The following is a 26,170-nucleotide window of genomic DNA, read 5'->3' as shown; positions in this document are numbered from 1 at the left end:
TGCAGTCACATCCGACCGGGACATTCCAGAAGACATGGCCAATGGCTGCCCCATAGCCAAGCATGTTAACCAAGTGACTGAACAAGAAACCCAGTTTCCATCCTTCACAGCCCACAGGAAAGCAGGCCCACTGGTTCATAGATCACCCCTGACTGGGACCGGCTCCCCTGCCTCCTTGATGTCAAAGCCCAGAGAGATAGGCAGCTGGAGGGAGGAGCAGGAGGCAGAGGCAATGTAGCATCTAATCTGAGAGCCTTCCATGTCCAAAGCCCATGTTCCCACCAGCTGTCCACGTCTAGGGCACAAGAACAGAAAATATCAGGCTCAAAGACCTTGCTACTCAAAGTGTGGTCCAGAGACCAGCAGCAGTGACATTGCCTTGTCAGAATGTGAACTCTCAGGCCCTACCCCCGACTTCCTGCTTCAGAATCCCCAGGGGAGTCTGTGGCTGCTCTTGGGAGTTGAGGCTTTGACAAATTCACCCAGAGAAGTGACAGGCTGTCACCAAGGGCTCGCTGACAAGGGAGTTAGAGGAAATGATTGGTTTAACCATAACAGACCTCAGCTGGGGATTGTTTCAGGTACCCAATGAAGATATCCACTCTCACATATGACATATCCCCTCACTTCATGCTCCTTGCCAAGCAATTATGTACTTTAATTCCGAATACCTTCTCTCAAGAGCTGCCCCTCTATAACATAGCTCTGATTTGCAGTTGTGTCCTGGGAAGGCTAAGAGGGAGACAAGGAGGCCTAGCCCCTTCAACCCAAGCAAACAGCGCTAGGTCTCCACAGTCCAGGCCCAGAGAGGGTGCAGGCCGAATTCCTTTGCAGGCAGGACCATGGCAGTGCTATTCTGTACTGGAACACTACATGCAAGTGAGAATTTCTGTAGGCAGGCCCCTCCTGAACCTGCCTCGGGGTCTTGGTGTCCCCCCAAATCACCACTCTAGCTGTGTCCCTGAAAGCTGGTGCTGTGTCCCAGCCTGGTGGACGGCACTGTCAATCACCCTGGTGCTTGGGGCTCTTAGCAAATTTCACCAAATCCATCCTGCCCAGAATCATTGCTGATAAAATTACAGTGGCATGGGCATATGAGTGAATGAAAGAAATAATAAGTGCATCAAAGAGGAATTGTGAAGACGAGGCTTTTGAACATACATTTTTGCCTTTTACTAAACAATCTGATTAGCAGATTTCATTACCAGTTTTGAGGGACCTAATAAAGTTTATTTTGCTTTTTTGAAGAACAGGGGTTTTGTTTTTGTTTTTGAGTTGGAATCTCACTCTGTCGCCCAGGCTGGAGTGCAGTGGCATGCTCCCAGCCACCACAGCCTTGATCTGCTGGGCTCAGGCGATCTTCTGCTTCGCCTTCCAAGTAGCTGGGACTAAAGGCACATACCACCACACCTGGCTATTTTTTATTTATTGTAGAGACGAGGACTTGCCAAGTTGCCCAGGCTGGTCTTGAACTCCTGAGCTTGAGCAATCCTCTCACCTCAACCTCCCACAGTGCTGGAATTACAGGCGTGAGCAGCCGCGCCCAGCCCGAGAGCAGGTATTTTAGATGCTGATTAGCTAGCATTTTTTTGAAGCCAAACTCAACTTGAGTCACGTGACATAGATTCAAACACAGGGCCAGCCCTAAGACCTGCCAGCCCTAGGACCTGGGCTAAAATCACCGTACCTGAGTCAGTGTGGCAACTGTAGAGTGGGGGCAGCATCCCCTACCTGCCTCCCTCCAGGCTGCCCTTTGACTAGGGTCAAAAGGGACCATGCATGGACCAGCCCTGCACATGGCGAGCCCCCACGCTGTAAGAACAAGGGTTTGCACCACCTTCCCGGCCAAGGGGAGGGTTACTCCCATGGGTGCCTGAGGACCAAAATGATGTCAGCTCTTTTTACTTTGGCACAGAAACTGCTTTCCTAAACAGACAGCGGCCCAGGTGACCCTCAAGGCGATCTCGGCCCATTTCGATGACTCGGGCGCATCCTCACTGAAGAACGTGTACTTCCTGCTCTTCGACAGCGAGAGCATCGGCATCTACGTGCAGGAGATGGCCAAGCTCGACACCAAGTAGCTGCCATGGTGCTTTCCCAGGGATCAGGAGGAGTGCGGTCACAGAGTGGGGTTTTATTTTTTAAAGGGAGAGAGGAGGGATAACGGCAGGGGAGCAGAGAGCAGTGGAGAGGGCCGAGGGCAGCAGAGGCAGCAGGGGCAGGTCCTGCCCACGATGGCGCCCTCTGCGTTTTCTACTCTCCTTCGAAAGAGCCTCAGCCCATAAGGAAGCGGGTCTCCACAAGGGGTTTCTTTCCATGTGTTTTCTTCCTGTTTTAGAACTTTTTAAAAAAAAAACAGACCTCGTTTTAGATTTATAGCATTGACTTTTACACTCACTCACACACAAGAAAAAAATCCCTTCAAAATTCTTAAATCTTCTGTTCCTCCTTTTTTCCAAGGGAAGAGGGCATACATGTGACTTGGGCTTTGTTGGTTGTCTGTATTCCATGGTGGAGAGAAGAAAATGGGAAAGACGTCTCACTGGTGCTTTTCTCTTTTGTTTTAGTGCCCCCACCCCATCCCACCCCACCCCATATGATATCTGTAACTACTCCTAAGAAGTTTTTGCTTCAGGCTTTTTTGTTTGTTTGTTTCATTTTGTTTTTTAAAGAAAAAGAAAAATGAAAGGAAAAAAATAAAAGATCCAGTGTCTTTCTTACAACATATTCTTTTATTGCAACATTCTCCTCGGTTTGGAAAACCATGTCCCCACAAGTGGATACTTCTGGAGTGTTATAAGTAAACAGAAGGCCAGCCGGGCAGGCATGGTGGCTCATGCCTGTAATCCTAGCACTTTGGGAGGTCAAGGTGGGAGGACTGCCTGAGCTCAAAAGTTCAAAACCAGCCTGGATAACAGGGAGGCCCCGTCTCTACCCCCACAAAAAAGCAAAAAATTAGATGTGGTGGTGCGCAGCTATAGTCCCAGCTCCGAGGCAGGAAGATCACCTGAGCCCAGGAGATTAAAGCTGCGGTGAGCCCTGATTGTACCACTGCATTCCAGCCTGGGTAACAGAGTGAGACTCTGACTGAAGTAAATAGAAAGCCAGTAACTAGCAGGCTGAGATTCTCAGCAGGCCAGACCCCAGGTCAGAGAGTACTGGGGCTGGTGTCTCTCAAGTCCTGCTTCTGGAAGGGGTGGATCTCCAGGCTCTGGCTTACAAGAACAAAGCCCTGGACGAAGCCACTGGTGGGCAACCATCCTCTGGAAAAAAGGTACGTCTCACCTAGGCCTGGGCAACAAAACAGAACTGACCCTGGGCCACAGCCCAAAGGCAATGAGCAGAGAACCCCAGGGAGCTGGTGTCCCGAGGACTCAGGGGTCACCACCAAAAGCAAGCAGAGGAGGGGCATGGCGGAGCGGGCAGGGTCTGAATGTATCAAATGAACTCATCAACCACTTCTGCGATGAAAATGTAACCTAGGTGGTCCAAAATAGGCCCTCCTGTTGGAAGATCACTCCCAAATAGAGGGGTCACATATCCCCCTTAGCACAGGTGGCAGATATTACTGCCTTATGGCTGGGCCTCCAGATGAGGGACCCTGGGGTTGGCCAGAAACCCAGAAGCACAAAACCTCAAAGTCTCACAGGGCCCCTTCCCCACCCCCCAGCAACAGCTGGAATTTTGTCACTTACACATTTCCCCACGATGGTAACCTGGAGATATGTGGGGGTCACCTTCTGAACTCCACCCCGCTCCCTGCAGGGTAACCAGATGGTGCCTCCAAAGGGTCACGTTAGCTCTGTGACCTTTCCTTAAACACCTCCCATGGCTGGCAGGCCAGGCTGCAGTCTTGACCCCTGCTGGCTTTGTATAATCTCACTGTCAGGGTGGGTTAACCAGGAGGGAAACCGTCTAACTCCTTCTTCTTCAATGTAACCTATGGTATATAGGTAGGATCTAAAAGTGAGAATGCAGAAGGACTCGTGAAGCTTAGGGGGCAAGGGGACTAACCACATGTTGAGGAGCTTAAAGCGAAGCTCCTGTTCACCACTTGTTGCTGCGGAATGTGGGGGCTCGCCCACATGCAATGGTAGAGGTTTGGTGTGCAGGCCGTCTCTCCACCCCAGCTCCTTTGCCTTGGTCTCACTGTGTAGGCTCCTCTTCCTGCCCTTACAGATCCCAGCCACCAGGAACCCAGCTCTCTGCCCCACTCTGAGAGCTCTGAATGTTATGCCTAATTGCCCTCACACACACACACACACACGTCTAAGAGGAATCGGGGTACAGAGGGCTGGCTGTGGTCTCCCCAGGATCACAGGAACCCAGCTCTCTGCCCCACTCTGAGAGCTCTGAATGTTGTGCCTAATTGCCCACACACACACACACACACACACACGTCTAAGAGGAATCAGGCTGGCTGTGGTCTCCCCAGGACCACTTAGCCAGCACATATGAGCTGTTCAGCCAATACAGCTACAAGCAGACCTTCAATACCCAAAAAGAATCCCTCTAGAAGGGTCTTTTTTAAATGTATGTCTGTGTCTGTCTGTCTGTCTGTCTCTCTCTCTCTCTTTCTCTCTCATTTTTGTTGTATACAAGTTGAATTTCCAGTAAGTACATCATTGGTATCTTTTTTTTTTTTTTTTTTGCTTTGAAGTCTCACTCTGTCGCCCAGGCTGGAGTGCAGTGGCATGCTCCCAGCCACCACAGCCTCGACCTGCTGGGCTCCGGCGATCCTTCCACTCAGCCTTCCAAGTAGCTGGAACTATAGGCACGTACTACCTGCCCAACTAATTTTTTTGATTTATTGTATAGATGAGGTCTCGCCAAGTTGCCCAGGTAGGTCTCGAACCCGCGGGCTCAGGCAATCCACTCACCTCGGCCTCCCAAAGCGCGGGATTACAGGCTGAGCCACCGAGCTTGGCCATCATTAGAATCTTATGCCAGAAAAACTGCCCTGGCCCCCTTCAGCTCTTCCAGGCAGGGGCCCTCTGGCAGGCGGTGCATCCACCCATTGGCCATGGTAGCTCACCTCCTGCCCAGACTCCCCATCAGGGTGGAGACTGCCTCATGGTTTTCCAGCTGGTGGAGACAAACAGGTCCCGGCTCTTGGCCAACCGAACCATGAGGCGACCCACATAGAAGCCACTGATCTGGCCCACGCCGTCATTTCTTCCCATGGACAGGAGGAACGTCAGGGAACCTGCAGAGCAGAGACATACACTCAAACCAGAGTCTGCTGAACGTTCTGGGCTGGCAGGTCCCAGTGCGCCGACCCCTCCCAGGCCTTCACACTCAGGGCCGGGAAATGTGTAAGACATCCAGGAAGGTGGGTGAGGCCCTGGTTCATTTTTAAAGAGCTATAGGGGGGGTATTTGCGCTGCCAGCGTGGAGTCTGTTCTAGTGGTCAGGTACCTCATAGCCCCACAAAGCTCCCCCATGTCTAACCCCAAATGCTCCCAAAGCACGAGGCAGGTGGGGCTTCCCTCACCTGGCTTGTAGGCCTTGAGGGGCCTCTGTTTCATGGAGTTGACAATGTTGGCCACGGCGATGTTGGCGTGGAGGCCGGCGTGATAGGCCATCTTGGGCTCCCTCATGTCGGCACAGTCTCCAATGGCATAGACATTGCTGTGACCCTCCACCTGGAGGTACTCGTTCACCCGCAGGGCGCCATTGCCGGCCAGTTTGCTCTCTGTCCAGCAAGACAACACCAAAGCCAAGACCCTGAGTTGTGGTGTTAAGTGGCCACCAGAAGGTGATGGGGATGAGCTCTAGGTGCTGGCCAGGTCACCCTCCATAGGCACCTGCATGAGAGGCAATCCTCCTACCTAACTTATTCCTGCCTGAAGTCCCTGCCTCAGAATCTTCCTGCAAAGGGAAGGTTACTGATTTCTGAATGGAAATGGGCCAGAGCCCCAGCAAGCCTCCTTTAAGAAAAGCACACAACTCCTCACATAAGTTACGATGATTAGCCAAGTCTTAAATTTACTCTTGAATGTAGGTAAGATTTTTTTTTTTAAGAAGGCAGGGCTTTGGTCAGGCATGGTGGCTCACACCTATAACCCCAGTACTTTGGGAGGCAGAGGCAAGAGGATTGCTTGAGCCCACGGGTTCACCATGTTGTACCTGGACAACATGGTAAGACCTCATCTCTACAATAATTTTTTTTTTTTTTTAATTAGCCAGGCATGGTGGTGTGTGCCTATGGTTCCAGCTATTTGGAAGGCTGAGGTAGAAGGATCGCCTAAACCCAGCAGGTCAAGGCTGCCATGGCTGTGAGCATGCTACTGCACTCCAGCCTAGGTGATGGAAGTAAGACTGACTCAAAAAAAAAAAAGAACACAGGGACTGCTCTGTTTTTAAGGACTTCAATGAACTTATCTTTTAAAGTACAACATTAAGACAATTAGGTGAACCAGGTATGGTAGCTTATGCCTGTAATCCCAGCACATTGAAAGGCTGAGCCAGGAAGATTGCTTGAGCCCAGGGATTCGAGACCAGCCTGAGCAACAAAGCAAAACTTCATCTCTACAAAAAAAATAAAAAATAAAAATTAGCTGGGCGTGGTAACATATACCTATAGTCCTAGCTACTCAGGAGGCTAAGGCAGAAGGATTGCCTAAGCCCAGGAAGTAGAGGCCACAGTGAGCTGTGATGGTACCACTGCACTCCAGCCTGGGCTACAGAGTGAGACTCCAGTTCCATTTTTTAAAAAAGACAATTAGGTGTTAAAGTCTGGGATTTCTGCCCATGATAAGCTCTCAAACCCACTCCCATAGACAACTTGGACTGGCTTCCCTCTTCTGGGACTGGATCATTACTTCTTCCTGCTAGACACAAGGCAGGAGCTCCTAGTTGGGGATAAGCACTCGGGAGTAAATGATGGGAACCTGAGGACACAAAGCAACCATGGAGCCTGGCCACCAAGTCTCCTGCTCACACATGGAGGCCAAAATACACATCAGTCCATGTTCGGAGCCTCATGCCTGTAATCTTCACACTTTGAGAGGCTAGGATCACTTGAGCCCAGGAGTTCAAGAACAGGCAACGTAGCGAGACCTCGTCTCTACAAAAAATAAAAAAATTAGCCAGGCATGATGGCATACTCCTGTAGCCCCAGTTACTTAGGAGACTGAGGCAGAAGGATCACCTGAGCCCAGGAGGTGGAGGCTGTGATGAGCCATGACTGTGCCATTGCACTCCAACTTGGGTGGCAGAATGCGACCCTGACTCAAAAAACAAAACATGCATCAGTCCACCTCCTACTAGCTAACAAGTCAAATTTTTAACTTTAAGAAATAAGGCCATATCATTGCCCCTGCTCCCCAATAATTCCAAGTTTTAGGGGCCAAGTGTTTGGGTTCGGTTTGGGGAGAGCAGTGCACCTGCAAATAGAGAAAGGCCTGACCCAGAATCCCCTCCCCATGGCTGGAAGGAAAGTAACAGAAAGCCCCTCTTTCTTGTCTCTCTGAAACCTGTTCCCAACTCCTATCACTAGGGGGCAGCTCTATGTCCAGAAGATTCTGGCCACACCTTGGCCACCTGTAGCTGAGCCATTGTCACAGCTGAGGAGAGCTCAACAAGATTGGCCACTAACCTGAATGTAAAGTTTGAGCTGTTGGGAAGGGGAATCAGGGAGGTGTTGACTCAGGGCCACAAGAGCTGTGGGCATTCTCAGAGTCTGAAGAGCAGGGAGGCACCAGGGAGGCAGCACGGCTCAAACACCTGCTCACCAAATGTGCCGCAGTAGGCAGAGCTGTTGATCTTGATGCCATTGCAGAGAATCACCATGTTGGTGGCCACCTCCGTGCCTTTGTCCGTCTGCACTTTGATGTATTCTCGATGCTCATTGAGGGGCAGCTCTTCCAGGTTGCTCACTCGCTCACCTGCAAGGGGGTTCTGTGACCAGAGGCCTGGCAGGGAGTAGGCACCCCATCAAAGCTGGACCCATGGCTGTGGCCCAACTGGGCAACTGCCCCACTCCCATCTCCCCTCCATGCCCCTCCCTCAGTCTACTCTACTGCCCCAGAAGCCAGTCTGGACATCAGGCCCCCAAGGGATCCAACTGCCGGAAAGTTCCAAGAAATCACTGGAGGGAAGCAAGAGGCTGAGTTTCCCAAGAAGTTCTGGGAAAAGCAATTCAGCAGAAGACCTCACACGCCTCTCTCATGGCAGCCATGCCCTCCTCGCTAGGCAGGACAAGGCCTCCCTGTGTACCACTGACCAAGCCAGAAAAGTCAGAGAAGCCAGCTTACCACACTTAGTGCCCAAAAGTGAGGGTGACAACAGCACTCCATAACCAGTTACCAAAAGGAGGCCGTGACAGCTGGAGGGGCTTCCAGAGCCTCACTACCTCTCTGTAAAAAATGAGACTGAGGCCCAGCATAGTGAAGGATGGGGGTCACACCACCAGGACAGACCCTACTCTCTAAAATGCTGGGTTGGTCGGACGCAGTGGGCTGGATGCAGTGGCTCATGTCTGTAATCCTAGCACTTTGGGAGGCAGAGGCAAGAGGATTGCCTGAGCACAGGGGTTTGAGACCAGCCTGATCAACTTGGCAAGACTTTGTTTCTACAATAAATCAAAAAAATTAGCCAGGTGTGGTGGCACACACCTGTAGTCCCAGCTACTCAGGAGGCTGAGGTGGAAGGATCACCTGAGCCCAGGAGGTTGAAGCTGCAGTGGCCATGATCTGCACTCCAGCCTGGGCAACAGAGTGAGACTCCAACTCAAAAAAATAAAATTTTTTTTTAAAAATGCCAGGTGGGTCCTGTGCCTCCTACCCTGGATGAAAGCCACACTCCTCACTACTCTCAAAATACACCTATTCCTTCTACCACAGAGACATAAGTCAGGGCAAATCCCTTAGATACACTCAAAGAAATATCATTCACCCAGCCTGGGCAACTTGGCGAGAGACCTCATCTCTACAATAAATCAAAAAATTAGCTGGGGATGGTAGCGCGTGCCTGCAATTCCAGCTACTTGGAAGGCTGAGTCAAAAGGATCACCTGAGTCCAGCAGGTTGAGGCTGCAGTGGCCGTCAGCATGCCACTGCACTCCAGCCTGGACAACAGGGTAAGACTCCAACTCAAATAAAAAGAAAAGAAATTCCACTCAGCAAATAGGCATCCCACCATCTGCACCATGTTCAGATCCCGCTGCCCCAAAAATATGGAAATCCTGTAAGTACCAGGGCCTCTGCCCTGTCTGAGAACAGACACGACTTCCAGCCCAGACAAGGCTCGAATGGGTTGTGATGCGCAACATCACTTCTGGGGCCTCACGCTCAACCTCGGGACACCGGGGGAAAGAGAGAGCCTGGGGTGGGCCATGCCACCCTCCAGTTGGAGGCCATGGCCAAGTCCCTCAGTCACAGCTCCATGTCCAGGAAGGGGCAGGCGCAGGGGTGTACATACTCAACAGCAGCTGCACACCCTTCCGGAGGAGAATCTCCTTCACTTCCTGCCGGACGCAGGGCAGGAGCTCCTCGTCGGCCAGGGGTACGCGGGAATGAATGAGAGTGACCTGGGGACAAAAGGACCACAAGGTCTGAGAAGGAGCGCCTGAGTCTTCGAACATGAACATCACACGAATACCCACCTCCTCCCCTGCCTCTGGGTTACAGATGAGGAAACGGAGGCCCCAGAGGAGTAATTTGCCCAGTGCCAGGACCAATTAGTAGCAAGCTGGGCTCGAACCCACATGTCCTGGGCTGAGACTCAGTACCACCTCTGGGCCAGAAGACCATCAAGGTGCTATTGCACCACAACCCATAGCTCACCTAGGGCTGCCTGGAAAATCCTTTTCAAGTATCCTTGGGCACTTACAATCATACGATCTATATGTAAGCCACTGGCATTCCAACTGTAAATTAGACTGACATTTACATTAAAGCTGGTTCTAAAATTAGCACTTCCAGGCACATCTGCTTTCTTGGGACAGCCCAAGGAAGCAGGAGGCAGCCTGTAGTCATGTTCAAAGCCTGGTCTTTAAAACCAGACTGCCTGTGTTGAAATTCCACCTCTGATATTCACCAGACGCCTCTGAGAGGCCCTAAAATGGGTACAAGAGTCCCACTCATAGGGATTGTATAACAATGACTGAGAACACACGTATAAAGCACTTATTAAATATGGAACTCAGCACATATTAAGTCCTTAACACAGGGTGGCTGCTACTACTCTTGTCCACTAATCATAAACATATGGATCTTATACTGAGTTACCTGAACTTATTTCTGACTTCAGACCACTCTTATCCTTGGGAAATAAGAAGAAATGTGTACACTGACTTCTGCCCCTATTCTTGACACAGAGCTCTTAAACCTCTTGCTATGTGCTAGGAGAATCATTTGGGATGCTAGGAGAATAATTTGTTCTAATATGTGGTCTTTGACTCAAATATTGGTTCTTAACTCAGGCTCCTGAGACTTTTGTAATGTCCTAAGTGGTGGGAGTGTCTGACACAGAGTTCCTAATCCCTTGGAATTTCCCAGACAACAGGAGCCTTTTGTTCTATGAAGCATCCCTGGACAGGGGCTGGTCATCAGAAAGACTAAACCAAGATTAGAAGCCTGGAACTCCAACCCTATCCTGCAGGGAGGGGATAGAGGCTGGAAATTGAGTGAATAACAGATCGCATCTCCATGCTGAAGCCTCCATCGAAGTCCCTGAAGTCCAGGTCCAGAGGCCTCGGGGTTGGTGAGCATGTCCATGGGCCAGCAGGTGACGCACCTCAACTCCACGGGTACAGAAACTCTCACTCCCGAGTCCCTTCCAGACCTTGCCCTATATCCCTCTTCACCTGGCTGTCCATTTTTACCTTTTAAAATATCCTTTTTGATAAATCAGCAATAGTAAGTAAACTGCTTTCCCGGGTTCTATAAGCTATTCTAGCAAATTATCAAACCCGGGGAGAGAGTCATAGGAACATCCAAATTGTAGTCAAGTGGGACACGAGTATGGGTAAGTTGGAGACCTATTACTTGTAACTGGTGTCTGAAGTGGGGGCAGTCTTGCAGGACTGAGCCCTTAAACTGTGGGGTCTGCACTAACTCCAGGTAGTATCAGAATTGAATTAAGTTGTCAGACACCCAGCTGGTGGAGAACTGGTCAGTAGAGGGAGGGGGTCCACACATCTCATCTCAGAGAAGTGTTGAGTATGAGTATAGAGGAAAATGGCTCGGTTTTTCCCCATGAAACCTCATAAATCAAAATGAATGAACTTTAACTACATCAATCACTCATAATTTTCAGCAATTTGTCAGAGGACAGCTATAAACTAAATTATCATGTATTGATTTTTCTTTTCAAAACCAACCTGTCTTTCCCTAGGGGAAAAAAGAACCATTCACAGGCCCCATGTGGCTCTCAGGCACTGATCTGGCTTCAGCCGCAAGTGAGTTCTTACCTGGAGGACCCATAATCATCCCCACTCCACCCCCACCCTTGCCAAGTCTCAGAGCGTCCCAGCATCTTCTCTCTTTCTCTGGGTTGCCAGGCAGGTTCCTATTCCCGAAGCATCAGAAGGGAGGACACCACCCCCCTCCCCTCTGTAGGCTGAAAGCAGTGCTGGTCAGCCATTCAGTCATTCCCCAGCTTGGGCAATCGAGGGGCCACACTGCAGGCTTCCCCACTGCCAAAGGGCATGGACCATAGTGCGGTCCAGGGCAAGGGCCACCATATCAGGCAAAGAGATCACAAGACCACAAGGGCCACCATATCAGGCAAAGAGACCACAAGATACCGGGCTGAGGGTTTCTCTGTCCAAGCTGGTTGTGAGCAAGAAGACGTCACCAAACCAACATTTACATCACCAAAGCCTGTGTCCTGAGGGGGACACAAGAGTTCAACTCTGGCAAGGTGTCTCCCGTGGGCTGGACCCTCCTGGCTAGAGCAGAGGGCAGGACCTTTCACTGAATGAGGATGCACCCAGCAGCCCTATAAGGTCAGGTACTGTAGAATCCTGTCAGGACTGCACCTTGGCACAACACGGGAAGCACACAGCCCTAGCTTATGTGAGTGGAGTTCCCGCCTCCTTGGCCCTGAGAACGTTCCTGATGTGCCTTCGATACTGCAGAAAGAAGTCAACCACTTAGAGTTCAAAATCAAGGCAGCCTCCCACCTCTTTCTCAGGATATTCAGTTTTAATCTCTGCAGCCATCTCCACTCCAGCGGAGCCTCCTCCTACCACCACGATGAACCGGGAGAGCTGGACCTGGAGGAGAGATATGAGAGAAGCAGGGGCCACATGAGACATGCCCACACATCCAGCCAGCCTGGCGGTTCAGCCTAGGGCATGGCTCCCTTGGCCAAACAAGGGCAACAAAAGCTTTCCAAATTCTGGATCCAAATGCGCTTCCTCCTCCCCCATGCAGGATTGCCGTGGACACGGACTGAGACCGTGGACCCAAGCCTGCTCTACAAAACAGAAGTCTATGCAAATGGGAGGGGGCCTGAATGTGAAAAGCCCCGAGAGGCAATATGGGGACATGCCAAGAGCAATGTGAACAGGTCTGGGGCACTCACATCCAGGCTTCAGCAGTAGGTCCAAGGTCTTCTCCTAGGAAAGTCTCTTCCTGGTGACTCTCCAACTCTATGCCCCCACACCCCCCATGATCTCCCAGCTGCAGTCCCAGGTATCCCACAATTGTCCTCCCATCTGCCACTGCTGCCCCACACCTTCAGTGTACGGCTCACCTGCCTCACCATGTCCTCATAGGCCTGGATGGCGGCCTGCTGGCTGGAAACCTCGTTAAACTTGCCTGGGAATGGCCCAGTGCTACCTGTAGCCAGGATAAGATGTGAGAAGGGCAGGGCCTAAGAGGGACAAAAGAAGAAGAAAATAAGGGCAGGGCAGGCGAGGCCTGGGTCCCTACATCCTCCTCAGACCCTGCAGAGAAGCACCAAGTGAAGAGGCCCTTCTGGGCACACCAAGGCGGCCCGCATTTAAGGGAGGCAAAATCGCCACTGGGAAGGCCAAGGGATGGCACTGGAACCTGGGAAAGACCTAAAGAAGCAGGCTTTGCCTCCTGCCTGGAGAGCCTCTGGACAACCAGAGCCATCCAACTTGGCGATGGGCCTTATCACCTGAGGACCGCGCCCCCGTGGCAGGAGGCAGGTCAGAGAGGACCAGAAAGTTGCTTGCGGGAAATAAGCAGGAGTCTATATATACCAGGGGTACCAAAAAATGTATACACATCTTAAGAAATGTTATCTATGTATTCCTTTTCAAAGTTGAATTGAATTACAGTAGCAATGTGCAGTGTGACGTTCACTCAAAAGATGGCGTTAATCGGATGAATGCTAGCGTCTTCATGCAACAGGCAGGACAGTCAAAGAAAATGGTGTGAGCACGGTTGTCATTCAAGGAGTGCAAGGCCATTTTGAAGTGATATTTGAAATTCAAAAATGTTGTGGAAGTACAGCGACAATGGAGGCGTGCGTATGCAACAGAACCTCCAACACCTAACAATTGCACACATTCATGATAAATTTGAGACACACGGTACTGTGTGTGATGTGCACAATGGAGGATCCAGGAGGCCTTGCACAGCAAGTCCCGCAGTACTCTGCCATAATCAGAAGGGTATGGATGTTGATGGCAACTACTTTGAGCACCTCTTGTAATTACGGAAGTCAAATGTGACTTGCATTCATCTTTTGTTATCATTAGATATTACAATTTTAAGCCGGGCTCGGTGGCTCAGCCTGTAATCCCGCGCTTTGGGAGGCTGAGGTGAGTGGACTGCCTGAGCCCGCGGGTTCGAGACCCGCCTGGGCAACTTGACGAGACCGCATCTCTCCAATAAAATCAAAAAATTAGCCAGGTGTGGTAGCACACACCTGTAGTTCCAGCTACTTGGAAGGCTGAGGCAGAAGGATCGCCAGAGCCCAGCGGCCCAGCCCATTGCACTCCAGTCTGGGCAACAGAGTGAGGCTCCAACTCAAAAAAAAAAAAAAAAAAAGATATTACAATTTTAATACAGTTTTTCCTTTCTTAAAATGTGTGAAAATATTTTTGGCAACCTCTGTATGTGTTGGAGACAGGGTCTTGCTCTGTTGCTGGAGTGCAGTGGCACAATTGTAGCTCACTGTAACATCACACTCCTAGGCTCAGGCATTCCTCCCACCTCAGTCTCCCGAGTAGCTGAGACCGCGCCTGGCTAATTATATAATTTTTTTGTGTGTATGTGGAGATGGGGTCTCACTGTGTTGCCCAGGCTTATCTCAAACTTCTGGCTTCAAGCAATCCTCTGCCTTGGCTTCCCAAAGTGCTGGGATTATGTGAGCCACCGCCCCTGGCCTAATTCTCCTAGGTATTTTAGAAGAACCCTCCTACTCCTGCCAGAAAGAAAGGAAGAAAGAAAGAGAAAAGAACTTGTTAGAACCCACATATATAAAGTTGACAAAAACAGAGCAGCTCCAATGGGAGGGGGCTGGAGGGTCTGGTCTCTACTCGGCCCTCACTTCCCCTCATGTACCCTTCCAGGGCTCTGAAAAGCATGGCACAGAACCACAGGACTAGGGGAGAGTAATCTTTCCAACCAGGAAACTCTCCAGTCCTAACTTTTAATTCAAGGAGAACTGAGTCACATTAAATCACACACTCACTGAGGACAGGAATTGTGTCTCCTTTTTTCGGTGCCCCCTCGGTTTCAAATACTGAGTCTGGGCTGGCAGCTTACTGATGGAGCTCACTCAATCTGAGCTGATGGCAGCTTACTGATGGAGCTCACATCATTACAGGCACATACCAGGCACCATGTTATGCATACAGGCATGAGAAATACAGAGATGAGTGAGGGGAAACCTCTGCCCCAAGGACTTCCCTATCCAGGGTTATGCGGGATCACATTTGTGCCTTTTATTCTAGACAATGTGGAGGACCCCATAGGGTGGTGTGAGACACTGGCTTTCAGGGCATGAACTCTGGGCTGAAACTGGGCTCAAATCCTGGCTCTGTCTCGTAGCAGCTACAGAATCTTAGGCAAGCCGTTTAACCATATGACCTCTATAAAATGATGCGATTCCACCTCCCTCTCAGAGGCTTGGTGAACATGAAGTAGGACTTATGTGAAGGCTGAAGACCATGCCTGGCACACAGGAACGACACAGGAAATACCTGCTACCAAATTCTTGCAGTTGCTGTGGTCAAACCTCCATTTATGATGAATCTGCTATCTGCCCAGCACCAGATGGGACTTGGGGTCATAGACGGCTCTTTTGACCCCTAAGGAGCCACTGTTTAAGTCCTTCAGGGGGCCTCCTGGGCCAGTGGTAGGGGCACTCCCTCACTCACCTCGCCACCCTGCAGCAGTACTGTCTGATTCTTGAGGTCTATCCCGACCACCAGGCCCTGCCGGAAGTTGTCCTTGAAGGTCACTGAGTAGGAAATGAATGTCTTTTTGGCAAACCCTGGAGAATGGATACAGAAGAGGTCACAGTGCAGAACTGGGTTGCCCACAGGAAGCCAGAGTCCTGAGCTGCACACTGACAGGAGTGCACTTGCTTGAAGAGCTGGGCCAGCAGGTATACCCCGGGTACCCACTGCCCCCTGACAGGTCAGTCTGAACTCAGGCCCTCAGCAAAGTTCAGGCTCTTACTTCTGGGGTCTCATCATGGTACTGCCTAAGATCAGTGACCTTGAGATTCTCCAGAACTTGTCTAATGGTAAAATGTAGGCATGTTGCCCTCAGTGAAGAAAAGCACCCCCAGCCCTGAAATCACACCCACAGCAGTGACAAGACCACTCCCACAGAGACAGCCCTAGACAGGAACACATTACCACTTTCCACAGAGGCCCTGAGGGCTGCCACGTTGTGGTGGAAGGAGTCCTTCATGTCCACCAGCATGAAGGGGACATTCAGTGCCTGCAACTGGCTGGCGGCTGCGATCCCACCGAAGCCCCCGCCCACAATCACCACGTGCAGAGCTCCCGTGTCCGCGGAGACCTGGGACCCCATCTCGAACAAGGCACTGCTGGAACAGGAGAGGAGAGCACATCAGAGTCGGGGGTGCTGGGAGGTAGGGTGGGTCCATGGTGAGAGGTCTCGAATGCCATGAACTGGCCTTTTGAAATGAGGCAAATCTTTTATTAATGACATTCCAATTTTGTAAAATTTGAATTAAATTCAGAAGGAACAAGGGGTATCCAACATCTGTCCCCAACCCCAGTTCCCCAGTTGCCTTCTCCAGAGGCACCCACTGTTACCAAGCTTGTACGAACACACATTAAAAAAACTGTTCTGCACTTTTTTTTTCCAGGGGTCATGCTATATTGCAAGCTGGTCTTGAACTCCCAGTCTCAAGTGATCATCCTGCCTATGCCTCCCAAAGTGCTGGGTTTACGGGCATGCCCAGCCTGTTATGCACTTTTTGTTTTGACTTTTGAAGAGGGGGTAATGTTCACTCAACATTCATGGACTGAGCTCCTGCTCTTTGCCATGCTCTACGCTGTCAGAGGGACAGATATGGTCCCTGCCCTCATAGAAGCTGAGCTCACAAAGCCAAAGAGCCATGTGGGCTGGGTGTGGTGGCACATGCCTGTAATTCCAGCATTTTGGGAGGCTGAGGCAGGAGGACCGCTTAAGTCCAGGAGTTCAAGACCAGCCTGCCAACATAGTAAGACCTCATCCCTACAAAAAATAAAAAAAATTAGCCAGGCATGGTGACACACACCCGTAATCCCTGTAGTCCCTGTAGTCCCAGCTACTCAGAGGCTAAGGCAGGAGGATCACCTGAACCCAGGAGGTCAAGGCTGCAGTGAGCCATGACTGTGCCACTGCACTCCAGTCTGTGCAACAGAGTGAGATCTCAACTCAAAAAAAAAAAAAACCATGTGGGTAATGTAAATGGTGGAGGAAGCTGGGTTGGGGTACAATAACAAGAAAGGGTGGGCACACCTATGGGAAACTGGCAAGTACTGGTCACACAGAAAGGAACAAAATAAAAAGTTATTCAAGCATTGCACTAAACAAACACTGCAAGCAAATTCTTCTTGGTTCACAGTTCATCCACTTGAGCCCCAGTTCTAAGGAGGTAAATTAGCAAGTTATGATAAGCGTAAGCCAAAAACAGAATTCTAAGCCCCCAGCTGACTGAATGGACCCCCTGAGGCCCAAGGGAAGACTGAAAACAAAACAGGAAAGGAGGTCAGACCTCATTATACTCCCTCTCTTTTGGAATTTAGGATCAACTGACTGGTATTAACCTTAAAATTGAGATCATAACACTGACAAAACAGATTCTGAACATAAGATATCAAAGTCCAACCTGATGCTGGTATAGCATCATGTGACACAGAGTAGGCCCTAAAGGAAAGTCTTTTACCCCAAAATATCTGTCTCTGACCTATTTTGGAATGAGCCCACAAGTCATCTTCTGCTGAAATCCATATCTATAGAGAATTTCCTTCCCTTGGGAGAATCTGACACCTTTCAAGGCTCCAAGGAGACATTCACCACCTATTCTCTCAAGCTTGATGCCTAAAGGCTTCATCTACAGAACAAGAACCTTGGCCTCCATAACCCCCCTTATCTGAACACAGGCACTTCAAATTCTTTAGACAGAGCTTAACTCTTTCAACCAACTGCCAGTCAGAAAATCCTTGCATACACCTATGACCTATAAGTGCCCCCCTTAGATATGTTCTGCCTCCTTGGGCTGAACCAACGTAAACCTCACATGTATTGATTTGTGCCTTTGCCTACAATTTCTGTCTCCCTAAAATGCATAAAACCAAGCTGCAACCTTAGGCACATGTTCCCAGGACCTCTTGATTTGTACCCCTGAGCCATAGTCACTCATATTTGGCTCAGAATAAACTTCTTTAAATATTTTACAGAGCTTGGTTTCTTGCCAACAAAAGCATGTGGCAAAATAGGATGGTGCTATGGTTTGAAGGTGTCCCCCAGAAAGCACGAATTGAAAACTTAATCCTCAATGTGACAGCGCTGGGAGGTGGGGCCTGATGGGAGGTCGTTGGGTCATAAGGACTCCACCCTCATGAACAAATTAATGCTGATCATAAAAGGGCTTGAGGCTGTGAGTTCAATCTCTTGCTCTCTCCTGCATCCCTTTACCTCCAAGGTAATGCAGCAAAAAGACCCTCACCAGATGCGGAGCCCTCGATCTTGGACTTCCCATCCTCTAGAACCATGAGCAAATACATTTCAGTTCATTATAATCACCCAGGATGTGGTTTTCTGCTATAGTAGCACATAATGGACCAAGACTAAGACAGATATCTTAGGGGTGGGGAAGAATAGGCTGCAGTGGAAAGGTCCTTCCTGGCACAGCTGGAGGACATTTCCCCAAAAAATGGGGGCAGAAAGAAAGGTCTTTTGGGAGAAATCTAGAAGGAATGTCTGCTGGTTAAAAAAAAAAAATAAAAAATTAAATAAGATAAAGAAAGCCAGGAGAAGCGCTACCATGTAGGCTCCACTATGAGAGAGGAGCAGTTATCTGGGGAATGCATGTGCAGAGGTGGAGGGCCAGGTTCACAGGCCATGCCCACCTGAGGCTTGCAGTCACTCATGGGCTGAGGCAGCCTGACCATTTCCTAGCAAACTGAGAACAAGCCTTGGTAAGCTGAAATTCGAGATGTCTTGGCTCAGAGTTGGAAGTGAGGACACCTGAGGCAGAGGTAAGCACTAGATAATGAATTGCTGAGCACATAGGTCAAGGGGGAAAGTAGTGTTGGTACTCAAAAACTGATACCACAAAATAAGACATCTTGACATGGTGACCTAAAGAAGCTGCAAAGTCCCTCTGAGTTTCCCCCCTCCCACCACCATCTTTTGCAGAGCATAGGATAAAGTCATTCTCTGAAGTTCTTTAATCTGCCTAAAGTTGGTACTCACCAAGAATAACAACTGTTTTTCCTTCCTCTCCCTGTTTTCTCATTATCTATTGCAGAAAAGAAGACCAAGAATGTAACTACACCTGAGTATACCCTTTTACAAGGTCTGTCTTAAACTCATATCGATTCCAAAGAGAACCCTTTACCAGTTAATCTGTTCCCATCCATTCTTTCTAGTAATCTCTCTCAACAGAATTCCTCTTCTCCCCACCGTCTACAACCCGTTTTGCCAGGATCCAAGTCCCCATTCCTTCTGTAACCTCAAGATGGCACCTCACTGGGGGATTGAGTCTTCCTTCTGAAGTCTCCTGTGTATACACATTAAATGAATGTGTATACCTTTTCTCCAATCAATCGGCCTTTTGCAAGCTGATTTTTCAGCAAACCTTAAGGGAGCCAAGGACCTTGGCCCCTACAGCAGCAAAGTTGCCTAGGGGGTTGGTAGACAGGTCACCTGGTGCATCCCAGAACCTGGTCCAAGAGAGAGAAGGACACAGAGGCTAGCTTGAAGCTACAGATGGGGGCCTTGTCTTCAGCCCAGCAGAACCCCAAAGAAGGATGCTTATTGAGTGGGCCTCAGGCAGGCAGAGGGCTTGCTGGCATAAGAGGAGCCACCCAGCTCACGGAGGAGCAATCCTGATTGCAGCTGAGACCCTGAGAGGGATGCTGAATCAGGCAACAGGCAATCAAACCTCCTCCTGGCCTGTGCCCAGCTCTAAGGAGAGGAAGAGATAAGCCAGGCTGATAGGAGGAGATGCTAAGGAAGGAAACTGCTCATGCTGCACAGAAAGCAGCAAGAGAGGACCATCAGCTGCTGAGGGCTTCAGGGAGGGGGACAGGAGGGCGTGTCAAGGAAGGAGGAAGTGGACTCTAAGGTCAGCCTTGAAGGATGCAAGCTGCTGAACAGCTTGATGGGGAAGTGTGTTCCAGCCTTGATGGGGAAGTGCGTCTTCCAGCTGGAAGGCCACTGCGCTGCCTGATCATCTGTGACCCAGGGCACAACCTCTTCCCTCTCTGGGCCTCAACTTTCCCCCTATAATGGAAAAGGACTGTAAGGCCCAACCAGCTCTAATACCCTGAGATGTCCTCATACACATTAGGTATCCAAGGCATGGTGGCCCCCAAGATGGTCCCCAAATCTTCCCACACTTACAAGGATGGTTTATGGTTGGAATTCCAGGCAATGTCCTCACTGGTGTTCAAATGCTCATTGCCTAACTTTCCCCACAACTCCCCTGGGAAGGTGCAGCAGTGGGGAAGGCACTGGCACAAGGGATAGGAGGGTATCTGACGTTTCCTCTCATTGCCAAATGATCCCCAGTGCATTGAGGCTTGAACAGTCCACCCATTTTTACAGATGAGGAAACTGAGCCCTGGTAGAGCTAGGACCCAAGAAGTCCCCCAGCAGGGAGGGCCACTCTGACTGCTCTAGGCCCTTGGAAGAGTTGTCCGGAGCTGATCCCCTGAGTGTTCCTCAGGCTATATCTGCCCACTGGGCCAGAAAGAGAACGTTTCCTGGGAACCAGGACACTGGAGGGCCCATGGGCCCAATCAGAGGTAGGAGTAGACACCAGGAGCTAAGCAGGGCCTGGGAATGTGGGAGGCGACCAGGAAGGATGTGGGTGGGATGTGTTTTACCTGCCCCCTTCAGCATGACCCCTGTGCCTGGCCCTGCTCTTGGGGCTGTCAGAGATGGGGTCACAAAAATGAGGGGTCCACTGTGGGTCACTTTCCACTGGAGCACCTAGGGACACTCAAGAAAGACATCCTAGAACCCTGAAAAAGAGAGGAGGTAGAGGTCTTCCCACCAGAGGGAAAAACCAAGGCCAGAGGCCCTGTGGCAGGAAAGGAAAGGAGATGGGAAGGGTTCAGGGCACCTGGGGCAAAAAGGTGGGGAGGTCAGAAGGGCAGGTGACAGGAACCAGCACAGACAACCTGTCATGCCAGGGAAGCCTTAGCAACCAGGTGGGCACATACGCTTTCCCACGACCCCTCGGGGGTCTCCTTCTCTGGCAAGAAAAAAGCCCAGCGACCCCAGGGAAGACCTGAGGGCAGTTGAATCAAGCCCTTGGTCCCCCAGACCCCACATGTCAACTTACTTCTCCAAAGGGCAAATCCTAGCCTCACCGAGGAGGCTGGTCTATAGGCAAATTGCTTCTCTGGAGTTCGTGGTTGGGGAATGTGGGGCCTGGGGCACACCCAAGCTGTCCCGGGCCTCTCCTTCAAACTGCCCTTCTCTCTTCTCTCTTCACTTACCCCTGATATCACAAATGCGGAATGGGGAGGCCAGCCACTCTCAGCCGATTCCACCTTCCTCCTTGGTCACCCACTCCCCAACACTCTAGGACACGCCACCTCTCCTTGGCTCTGCCAGGTTCAATTCTTGCCTGGCCCCCAAAGACAGCAGACTCCCCTCTGCTCAGACATGAGCTACTTTGCCAGACACCTAAACCAAGAGTTTAAGACAGGGACCGGCATTTCTAGCCATGTGCCTATAGGTGCTGAAAATGCATGTATGGAATTAGTGGATGTTCTGCTACGTGTTCTAACATAGCAGTAGTGCTGGGCCAACCACCTCAGTGTGAGACGCCATTAATAATGGAGATCTCCACCAATGAGAGACTACAGGATTAACTAGAATATACCCATACAGTGGAATATTCAGTAGCCAGACATGTTTAAAGGGTGAGTGATTTTATTTTCCTTTTTGAGTCACGGTCTCACTTTGTCAACCAGGCTGGAGTGTAGCAGCATGATCACAGCTCACTACAGTCTTAACCTCCTGGGTTCAGGTGAGCCTCCCGCCTTGGCCTCCCAAGTAGTTGGGACTACCGATGCCCAGCTACTCTGTTGATTTTTTTGTAGAGACAAGGGTCTTGCTATGTTGTCCAGGTTGGTCTCAAACTCCTGGACTCAAGCAATCCTCCCACCTCGGCCTCCCAAAGAGCTGGGGTTATAGGCATGAGTCACTGGCCTGGTGAGTGAAGATTTTACACAAAAAGTCTGCCCAGAAAAGTCAGGCTATAGCCTGTAATCCCAGCACTTTGGGAGGCCGAGATGAGAGGATTGCCTGGGGCCAGGGGTTCAAGACTTCTCTACAATATACCAAAAAATTAGCCGGGCATGGTAACGCATGCCTGTAGTTCCGCCTAATTGGAAGGCTGAGGTGGAAGGATCCCCTGAGCCTAGCATGTCAATAACGCTGGGGTGGCCGTAAGCATGCCACTGCACTACAGCCTGGGCGACAGAGTGAGACTCCAACTCAAAAAAAAAAAAAAAGAAAAGAAAAGTAGAACTGCATGTAGAACCTGATCCTATTTATAGGTGATAAGACACATGCAACAGTTAGCATTTGCTGCCCTTTCACCCATTTCTTCACATTTAATAGGTGTGGATTTTTCTCCCTGTTTTGGAAAAAAGTTCAGCAATTTGCCTAAGCTCAATTCTCAACAGATCTGACTTGCTTTCTGAACCAAAATACTCACAGTGGTCAAGATGATGTTTTTCTTTTCTTCCTTGAGTTCTTGCCTGAATTTTTTTTCAAACAAGGATGTGTCATTTTTGCAGAAAGAATGAAGCTTTAAAAACAGGATAGGCTTCTCACCCTCTTTTTTAAAAATCAAAATATTTTCACTTATAAAATTTACCACTTAGGATGTAAGTTCAGTGGGTTTTGTTTTTTTGTTTGTTTGTTTGTTTTGAGTTGGAGTCTCACTCTGTTGCCCAGACTGGAGTGCAGTGGCCGCTCCCGGCCACCGCAGCCTCGACCTGCTGGGCTCCGGTGATCCTTCCGCCTCAGCCTTCCAAGTAGCCGGAATTACAGGCGCGCGCTACCACACCCGGCTGATTTTTTTTAATTTATTGTAGAGATGAGGTCTCGCTGCCCAGGCGGGTCTCGAACCCGCGGGCTCAGGCAATCCACTCACCTCAGCCTCCCAAAGGCGCGGGATTACAGGCTGAGCCACCGAGCCCGGCTCAGTGGGTTTCAGTATATTCACTAGACTATGCAACTATCACAACTATCTACTTCCAGAACATTTCATCAGCCCTAAAATATGGCCTGTACCACTAGCAGCTGCTCCCCTGATCCAATCCCAGCCCTTGGCAACCACTAATTTACTTCCTATCTCTATAGATTTGCCTGTTTTACACAATTCACATAAATTGAACTATATAATATGTGGCTTTTTGTGCCTGACTTCTTTCACTCAGTATAATGTTTTCAAGGGTCATTCAAATCATAGCATGAGGCTGGGCGCAGTGTGTCATGCTTGTAATCCCCTAGCACTCTGGGAGACTGAGACAGGAAAATCACTTAAACCCAGGAGTTCAAGACCAGCCTGGGCAACACAGGGAGACCCTGTCTCTACAAAAAAATTAAAAAGTTAGCTGGATGCAGTGGCACATGCCTGTAGTAGGAGCTACTTAGAAGGCTGAGGCAGGAGGGTTGCTTGAACCCAGGAAGTTAAGGCTGCAGTTAGCCACACTACTGCACTCCAGCCTGGATGACAAAGTGAGACCTCAACTCAAAAAAAAAAAAAAAGCAAATTATATATCAGTACTTCATTTCTTTTTAAGGCTGAATAACAGTCCGTTATATGGAGATACCACATTTTGTCTATACATTATCAGCTGATGGACACTTGGGTTGTTTCCGCTTTTGGCTAGGTGAGTAAGCCATTGTGAACATTTTGTTTACAAGTTTTTGTGTGAACATATGTTTTCAATTCTCTTTAGTATGTACCTGGTGTCAAGAATATGACTAGGCGAGGCCAGAACTGTGGGTTGGTAAAAATGAATTTATCAAGACAGTAATGAATTGAGAAAGGCAGATTTATTTACAAGAAGATACGCTGTGAAGACCTCAAAAGGCAATAGCAGCAAAGAGGCTGTTTGCTGTCTGCAGAGAGGCAGAGGCTGGAGGTGAGTTTTTATTGGGCCGTGCTGGAGAATTTTCATACCGTGTCAGGGAAATTACAACATATACGAAAGGTCTGCAAGAGAGAAATTATTTATGCAATATATGTTGGGTTCTGCAAGAGAGAAATTACTTATGTATGATAGGTTTTGCAAGACAACTGATCGATCATGGTGCTGTTTAAGATAGTCATTTTTCTTTTCTATTTACAGCAGTTTTTTTCTTTTTTTTTTCTTTTTTTGAGTTGGAGTCTTATTCTGTCACCCAGGCTAGAGTGCAATGGCACGCTCACGGCCACCACAGACTCAACCTGCTGGGCTCAGCGGATCCCTCCACCTCAGGCTTCCAGGTAGCTGGAAGTACGGGTATGTGCCATCATGCCCAGCTAAGTTTTTGATTTATTGTAGAGACGAGGTCTCACCATGTTGCCCAGGCTGGTCTTGAATCTGTGGGCTCAGGCAATCCTCTCACCTCCACTTCCCAAAGTGCTGGGATTACAGGCGTGAGCCACCATGCCTGCCTGGCTAAAGCAGTCAAAGGTAAGTTTATAACAATGATTTACAGCTGATAACAAGCTTCTACAACTCGTGTGGTTAATAAGGTTAACATCTGTGAAATTTCACCTTGAGATTCCCTTCCTCAGTATAATTTATCCAATTTTTGCTGGTCTAATTGGGTCTCCTATTTCTCCACACCTAGTCATATGATAGCCCTACATTTAACCTTTTGAGGACAATCCTGTTGGTTTTTTTCTGCCAGCAACACCTAGATTGATCTTGAGGGGATTCTTCTTTAACAATAAGGTACCTTTAGAAATTTACTGAAAAACCAGAAAGTTACATTTATGCCAAAGCTGCTGAGAGGTCATTCCTCAGAAGACACACAGGAACCACATGGGTCCTGATCAAAGCAAGAATGTGGCCCCCATATTGCTTCATAAAAATTACAAATAAGGCAGGTAGTTTTTTGAGTCGTAAAGGCTTATGCAGAGAGCAGGTTTCAACACCAATCCTCTGGATAGCAACATTTTTAGAGTGGCCATCCTGGATGAGAGGGCCACTAAAGCATGACTCAAAACGCCGTGGACACCCCCTCTTCACCTGGGGGTGGACAGCCTCCCAACCTGCACACTCCATGGTCACCTCCCTCCCCCAGGGAACATATGAAGACCAGCGTGTGTTCCAAAAAGCCCCTTTCTGAAAGGAATTCAAATTCTAAAGAGGGGGCAGTCTCCTTGCATACCCCAGGAGAGGGTAGCTCTAGACAGACAGGTAGGTGCATTTGGGGGTCATACAATACTCCTGTATGGAAAACGTAGGCCAAGCAACTTGTCCATCTTCCTGAGAGCCAGTTACTTCGTGGTTCCTTTAACACCCCCATGTTCTGCCCACGGTATGCACCTGGACCCTGGCTTCATTTTGCCACCAGACAAAGCCCAGGCTGGCCCTGGAGAACACCAGCCTGCCTAGCTCCAGCACTTATGTCCTGAGCACAGCCCCACCCTAGCCGGGTCTGGGTGCCCTCCTCGGTGAAACGGAGGTGCTCTGGATTTGTGGTGACATGTAATGCTCCTTGAAGAACTCCTCTCTAGGTGCTGGGGTGAGGGCAGGTGGGAGGTGAGAGCTTGAGACCTTCTAGCCGTGACACATGCCCACACACTGGAACCTGATATGGCCTTTAAACACAAGTGCAACGCTAAGAAACCTGGGAGACCCCTCCCAAACTAAGTCTGACCCTCTGCCCTCTGCCTGTCCTCCTGCAGGATCACTGGTTTCCAAGCAATCCTACCCCTCCCATTCTCACCTTAAATCCCAGAGTCAAAAAGACTCTCTTGGAAGGGAAAGGCAGGATGTGTCGAGTGGGTGGTGTAGGAAAGAAAGGCACTAATTCAATTTTAGGTCCATCTCAGGGGTCCCGACAGAGCTAGGGCAGCTACGCTGGTCTTTGTTCCCACGGGACCTCGGCCTTTGGGGAGAAGCGGAACCCCAAGCCTATGGGCACCCCGGGAACCCCAGTCACCTTCTCAGAAACTCGGCCGCTTCTACCCGGCGGCGACCCTTGGAGCCTCCCAGGATTGGGGTTACACCTGCCGCGTGTCCCGTCCCTCCCTGCTCGCTCTTCCTGGCCTGAGCCCACCTTCCTTGGGAAGACGTATACGGGACTTAGAAGCCGGGCGGGGAGGGTGGAGTTTCCTCTGCCCTGGGCCAGGAGTAAACCTCCCGGTTGTGTTTGGGGTGGGAGGGAACTGGGGAGGTGCAGGCTTGAGACGGGTATCCCAAGGCGACAGCACTCTCCTCCCAAAGCTACAACGCCACGCAATGACCTCCCGGCGCCGTCCGCGCAACTGGGGACCCCCCGTCCGGCCCGGGGCGCTCCGGCTCCCG

The 26,170-nt window shown here is 50.0% G+C and overlaps 2 protein-coding genes across 2 annotated transcripts in view; one reads left to right on the top strand and one right to left on the bottom strand.

Moving 5' to 3' along the window:
- The window catches only part of LOC103249888 (core histone macro-H2A.2), a 59,147-nt gene extending 56,427 nt beyond the window's left edge, over positions 1–2,720 (top strand). The window contains exon 9 of the mRNA XM_008048510.2: positions 1,916–2,720. Coding sequence (XP_008046701.1) covers positions 1,916–2,081 — 166 coding nt within the window. The 3' untranslated portion in view covers positions 2,082–2,720. The remainder of the gene's footprint in view (positions 1–1,915) is intronic.
- AIFM2 (apoptosis inducing factor, mitochondria associated 2) lies at positions 2,265–15,971 on the bottom strand. Its single transcript, XM_008048520.2, has 9 exons — positions 15,794–15,971; positions 15,308–15,423; positions 12,706–12,825; positions 12,131–12,223; positions 9,424–9,532; positions 7,737–7,889; positions 5,495–5,695; positions 5,036–5,206; positions 2,265–2,340 (listed from the first exon to the last, which is right to left on the bottom strand). The coding sequence occupies exons 1-8, from the start codon at positions 15,969–15,971 to the stop codon at positions 5,055–5,057; spliced, it is 1,122 nt and encodes a 373-aa protein (XP_008046711.1). The 3' UTR covers positions 2,265–2,340; positions 5,036–5,054.
- Between the last annotated feature and the right edge of the window lie 10,199 nt (positions 15,972–26,170).

Source organism: Carlito syrichta, unplaced genomic scaffold, assembly GCF_000164805.1.
Source record: "Carlito syrichta isolate Samal-C Ts95f unplaced genomic scaffold, Tarsius_syrichta-2.0.1 Scaffold47093, whole genome shotgun sequence".
NCBI lineage: Eukaryota > Metazoa > Chordata > Mammalia > Primates > Tarsiidae > Carlito > Carlito syrichta.
This window is presented reverse-complemented; position numbering and strand designations above follow the sequence as displayed.

What these genes read in the sequence shown, in the direction of transcription:
- AIFM2 (XM_008048520.2), bottom strand. Translation starts at nt 15,971, where the DNA reads ATGGGGTCCCAGGTCTCCGCGGACACGGGAGCTCTGCACGTGGTGATT. An exon ending in TACTGCTGCAGGGTGGCGAG is followed by an intron (nt 12,826 to 15,307) that starts GTGAGTGAGGGA and finishes TGTCCCTCTTAG; the next exon opens with GCCCTGCCCTTCTCACATCT. An exon ending in TGCCTACTGCGGCACATTTG is followed by an intron (nt 5,696 to 7,736) that starts GTGAGCAGGTGT and finishes CTTGCTGGACAG; the next exon opens with AGAGCAAACTGGCCGGCAAT.